The 5,552-nt window shown below is 52.3% G+C and overlaps 1 protein-coding gene across 1 annotated transcript; it reads left to right on the top strand.

Annotated features, from left to right (window-relative positions):
- Positions 1-2,891: 2,891 nt before the first annotated feature.
- Positions 2,892-5,282, top strand: LOC123418144 (subtilisin-like protease SBT1.8). Its single transcript, XM_045106947.1, has one exon. It carries the CDS (start codon positions 2,922-2,924, stop codon positions 5,148-5,150), a length of 2,229 nt encoding a protein of 742 aa, XP_044962882.1. The 5' UTR covers positions 2,892-2,921; the 3' UTR covers positions 5,151-5,282.
- Positions 5,283-5,552: the final 270 nt, after the last annotated feature.

Below are 5,552 nucleotides of genomic sequence, written 5' to 3' on the forward strand. Positions count from 1 at the left end.
GTTTGATGCCGACCCTCATTGATCTAGACGTTTGATGAGTTCCGGAAGGCTCAACCGGAGATCTCTAGTGGGTGCTTAATGCATGTAGATTATTGGATCGGAAGGGATTCGGTCGTGTGCGCCCCTAATTCAGCATGTGTGGCTTCAAGAGGGCGTGACGCTAAACATCGTTGAATGTTGATATTATGGGACATGTTGGTATTTCAATTTTCATTTTGAATACATTAGCGGAGAATGTCATCGGGACTAAGGTATGAGGCCAAGTAATGGTAGATCAAGTCTTCGACGCGATGAGGACTTTGCTTGGTGATTCGTTACTCGTAGAAGCGTCATCGGCAAGTGGAGGCGGCAACGAAGGTGGACTACATAGTCTTAGCTAGCATTCAAGGTGAAAAATTAAGGTCGGGTCTTAATTAGTTGTGCCTTGCACTGGCATTGTTAAATACATTATTTTGAAAGTGTCGATATTCTCACTACTAGGGAAAAGTCTATAAGTAGAATGTTACTAATAGCGTGTGTTAAGAACCAAACGCTACTAATAAGTACGAGTACTGTTTAGAAAAATTGGCGCTACTGATACGAGTAAGCAGTAGCGCTTGGTGAGCCTAAGCACGCTACTGCTAAGTGGGCCAAAGGTTACCCCTGGTTCGACATAAATTAGCAGCGCTCCCGTAAAAACAAACGCTACAGCTAATACCATATCTGTAGCGCTTTCCTTGAAGGAGCGCTACATATATGTTTCTACGGTAAGCTGGTGGGCTCCAAGTAGCAACAACGCGTGTCTACAGAAAGCGCTACTCCTACTTGCACTAGCAGTAGCGCGTTGCCTGAAAAACACGCTATTGCTAATTTCTTACGGTTAAGCTGGTGGTCTCAAGTAGCAGCAACGCGCTGTAAGAAATGGCGCTATTGCTAATTTACCTAGTAGTAGCGCTTTTCCTAACCAGCGCTACTCCTATGGTCGTCAACGACCTTTTCCCCACCTCATCTTCTTCTCCCTTCCTTCTTCCCCACCTTCTCTTCTTCTTCCTTCAATGCTCCCCCCTCCTAGTATTATCCCTCTTGGCTTGGCTGTTTCTTCCACAAATGGTACAACTTCTATACCAGCCTCATCATCTCAATCACTTATGCTATAGTCTCGAGGGAAACATCTTGAATCATCAGATGGAATGAAATCAGGAATGACCTCTATCTCAGCTTGTTTGCGAGATCTTGTAGTTGGTCCTGCTTTTTCAACTGTCTTAAAAGTTTGAGGAAGTGTTGTCTCAGGTTCTGTGTCTGGGCCTCCACCTTTAGGCACATCTCTTCCACCTCCGTGTCTCCTTCACAGTTAATCACATGATCTTCTGTCTATTTCCTCATCTGCTTTAGCTGATCAATAATTTATTTTTCCTCCTCTAAAGCTATGTTCTGCTCTTCTGGTTTGTACTCACACCAGTGGAAATCAATAAATCCTTCATCGTCCGAGGGGCCATAGTATTCCCGAGCTTTACCCTTGGCCTTCTTTAAAATTCATACTCTCATGTGTGTTCAGAAAATCAATATGTTCACCTGGTTGTGCAGTACATATAGGCACAACATACAACTCCTCACTGCTAGCTATTTCAAAAGGAAACAATACCCCAGCCTCATATACACTGATGATGTTGGATTGCCTAACCTGGTCTATTGGTATGTGGGCCTCACCTGAGTTTTCTATTTTCAAATCTCCAAGATTAGGCTCAGCAGCCTTTATGACGGTGATGTTCAGCAACTTCTCAAGAGCATACTCGTCAAGCATCTCCTCTACAACATCTTCACTGTCTATGACCTGCAATCCTGTTGACTCCTGTCCCTCATTTCACATAAAACATGTAGTCGGCTTTAATATATCCCTCCTCAGTCACCGTTAGTGCTAACAAGTTTATGAATGTTATTTCTGAAAGAGAAATGGTCCTCTCCAAGTTGTCTTTGCCTTGAAAATAAAACCTAATTTCTCATATCTCATCATTGAAACTACAAAATATATAAATAGCTTCACAATTTACAATCCCTGTCTACTACACAATGAGAAGAAAAGAGCTGCTGTCACAATAGATCACTAAATCGCTATACCTAAATAATATAAAAAAGAGATACGGTCGCCCATACTAATCCCTAACACTAAATACATATCAACCAAATAATAACTATACCTAAATCAAAAAAAAAGAAAAATCTAAAATGCAACAATTAACGAGAGGAGTAGAAGCACTTACCAAATGCTGCGGAAACCTGAAGCCCACTCATGCCCGTGGCCGATGTCGGAAGCCCTTATTTGGCGGGCCAAGGTCGCCGCCGCACGCCGCTCGTTATCAAACTCCGGCGACGAAGGGGGGAGGGTGGGGCAATGGGCCCGCTCCGGCGAAGCAGCTGGCTGCGTCGACAAGCTACTGCTGCCGAGCGAGTTGTCCACCTCCGAGAAGCCATCACCATCAGCTCCTGTCACTCCTCCGCCACCTGCTGTATCATCCTCACCGCTCTCTTTTACCAGCCTGGGGAGAAGGAGAGAATCGGTAGGTGGACAGAGGGAAGGAGGCGTTTGTGACCTAGCACCGCAGCTAACGACTGTCACTAGCTTGCCGTTACACTAGTCCAGCGTGGCACCCGACAGGTGGGTTCACTTCGCCGGAAATCGTGTTAAACGGCTCTAAATTGGTCATTTTGTGTTTATTGGAAAAAAATACCGCAAATGTGGTGGATTTATGGGACGAGCAAGAAATGTAGTGGCAATTCTGCTCGACGCGTGCGAATGTGGTGGTTTTTTTTAATTCACTCGTTTTAATGAGGAGAAATTGTTATGATTCTTTTCGAGTGAATTATGTCATTGGGGACACGGGCCGGCTTATATATAGCCGGCTCTAGATCTGTCTTCTCCCCTCAGCAGAGCACGGTTGTTCCCAATGGCTTTGCCCTCCATACTCATCGTGCTTGTGTGCCTGTTTCACCCCGTGCACTCCAGTGCATTCCCAAATCACCACCATGCCCCATCACACTCAACCTACATCGTCCTAGTTGATCGCATCTCAAAGCCGACGTTGTTCGTAACCGTGGATCAGTGGTACACTTCGCTCGTCGCCAACACGAAATCCCCTCCTTCGACTGCGAGCATCGTGCATACATACAGCACGGTGCTGCAGGGATTTGCAGTTGGCCTCACGGATGCGGAGGCCCGGCACATGTCCGAGCTTGCCGGCGTCTCCGGCGTTTTCAAGGAGAGGGTGTACCGCACCCACACGACGAGGACGTCGACCTTCCTCGGCCTCGATCCTCTTCACGGAGCTTGGCCGGAGTCCGACTTCGGCGACGGCGTCATCATCGGCTTCGTCGACACAGGAGTATGGCCGGAGCACCGCAGCTTCGACGACGCCGGGCTTGCTCCTGTCCGCTCGTCTTGGAAAGGCGGCTGCGTGGAGAGCAACGATTTCAATGCGAGCGTGTGCAACAACAAGCTCGTCGGAGCCAAGGCATTCATTGCGGTGGACGGCGACATCACCGCGCGGGACACCTACGGCCATGGCACGCACGTGTCGTCCACGGCCGCCGGCTCTGCGGTACGTGGAGCCAATTACAAAAGCTTCGCACGCGGCAACGCCATGGGCATGGCGCCCAAGGCAAGGATCGCGATGTACAAGGCCTGCGACTTCATGTGCAGCGACTCTGCTATTGTCGCCGCGGTCGACGCCGCGGTCACCGACGGCGTGGACATACTGTCCATGTCGTTGGGAGACTCGGACGCCCCGCCTCCTTTCTACGAGGATGTGGTGGCGCTCGCCACCTTCGGGGCGGAGCGCCATGGCGTCTTCGTCGTGGTCTCTGCCGGCAACTCCGGCCCGGAGCCGTCCACGGTCAGGAACCTGGCGCCGTGGATGACCACTGTCGGCGCCACCACCACCGACCGTGTCTTCCCGGCTAAGCTCCGGCTCGGCAGCGGGGTGGTGCTCACCGGGCAGTCCTTGTACGACCTGCCCGTCAAGGCGGAAGGGGAGAGTTTCAAACTGGTGAACAGCACCTGCACCTCCGACTCCCTCATCCCGGACCTGATAATGGGTCGTCTGGTGGTCTGCCTTTCCCTTGACGGTATCTCCGGCGACGCGCTCAGAGGCGGCGCAGCTGGGCTCGTCACCATAGACCCTAAGAGCAGGGCATGGGACAGCGCCAACGCGGCGCACTACACATTCCCTGCCCTCTTCCTCGGCCGCGCGGCGAGGGACGTGCTGATCAACTACCTGTCGTCGACTGCCTACCCCGTCGGTCGGCTCATCTTCGAATGCGCGACGGTGATCGGGAAGAACAGGGCACCCAAGGTCGTGGGATTCTCCTCGCGCGGCCCGAGCAGCGCGGCCGTCGAGCTCCTGAAGCCCGACGTGGTGGCGCCGGGGCTAAACGTCCTTGCAGCGTGGACAGGTGATCGTTCAGGTGAGAAAGCGCACGATTTCAACATTATATCGGGCACTTCCATGGCATGCCCGCACGTCGCAGGCGTCGCGGCTCTGCTCAAGAAGAAACACCCCGACTGGACGCCGGCCATGATAAGGTCGGCGTTGATGACCACGGCTAAGACCGTCGACAACACCGGGGCCCCCATTGTCGACGACGGAGCCGACGACGCCAGCGCCGCGACGCCGCTCGTGGCAGGGGCCGGGATGGTCCTTCCGCAGAGCGCGATGCATCCGGGCCTGGTGTACGACGCCGGCACGCAGGAGTACGTCGACTTTCTCTGCACCCTCAACTACACGGCCGAGCAGATGCGTCGGTTCGTTCCTGAACGGACGACCAACTGCACGTCGACTCTGCACCTGCACGGCGGCGTGAGCAACCTCAACTACCCTTCTCTGGTGGTGCTCTTCGGCAGCCGCACACGCATCCGCACGCTGACGCGGACGGTGACCAAGGTGTCCGAGCAGCCATCCGAGACATACAAGGTGTCTGTCACGGCGCCGGAGGGCGTCAAGGTAACCGTGACGCCGGAGACTCTGGTGTTCAAGCAGCAGAGGGGGAAGATGAGCTATAGAGTCGACTGCCTCAGCGACGTGCTGAAGCCGGCCGGGGCATGGGAATTCGGTTCCATCGCATGGAAAAGCGTTCACCACAAGGTGACCAGCCCCATCGCCTTCACCTGGGGCAACTGATCAATGTCCTAGTAGATCCATTCTCTTAGTAGAACCGAAATTTCCATGCATGCCACTGGAACCGTTTGTTAATGTATGCTGATGAGCGAGGGGAACTTGGATTTCGATATGATCCATTGATTTGCTTGTTTACCATGTTCCAGATCCTTACTCTTTATGCTCTAATTTCGAGGTATAGTCGCGCTCGCCCGTCCGCCGTAGTCAGCGCAGCGTCCTTGTGCGTGCCCCGTCAGTTGTCCCGCGCTTCGCGCACGCGGCCGCGGCCGGTGGAGGGGTCCGTCTAAGAGCATCTCCAAGAGCATACTCATATTTTAGGTAGTTAAAACCATTATGGGTAGAGGAGAGAGAAGGTTTGGGTATTCAATTTTTTTTTCTTTTCAAGCTTACCCATATTTGAATACC

Source organism: Hordeum vulgare, chromosome 1H (assembly GCF_904849725.1).
Source record: "Hordeum vulgare subsp. vulgare chromosome 1H, MorexV3_pseudomolecules_assembly, whole genome shotgun sequence".
Taxonomy (NCBI): domain Eukaryota; kingdom Viridiplantae; phylum Streptophyta; class Magnoliopsida; order Poales; family Poaceae; genus Hordeum; species Hordeum vulgare.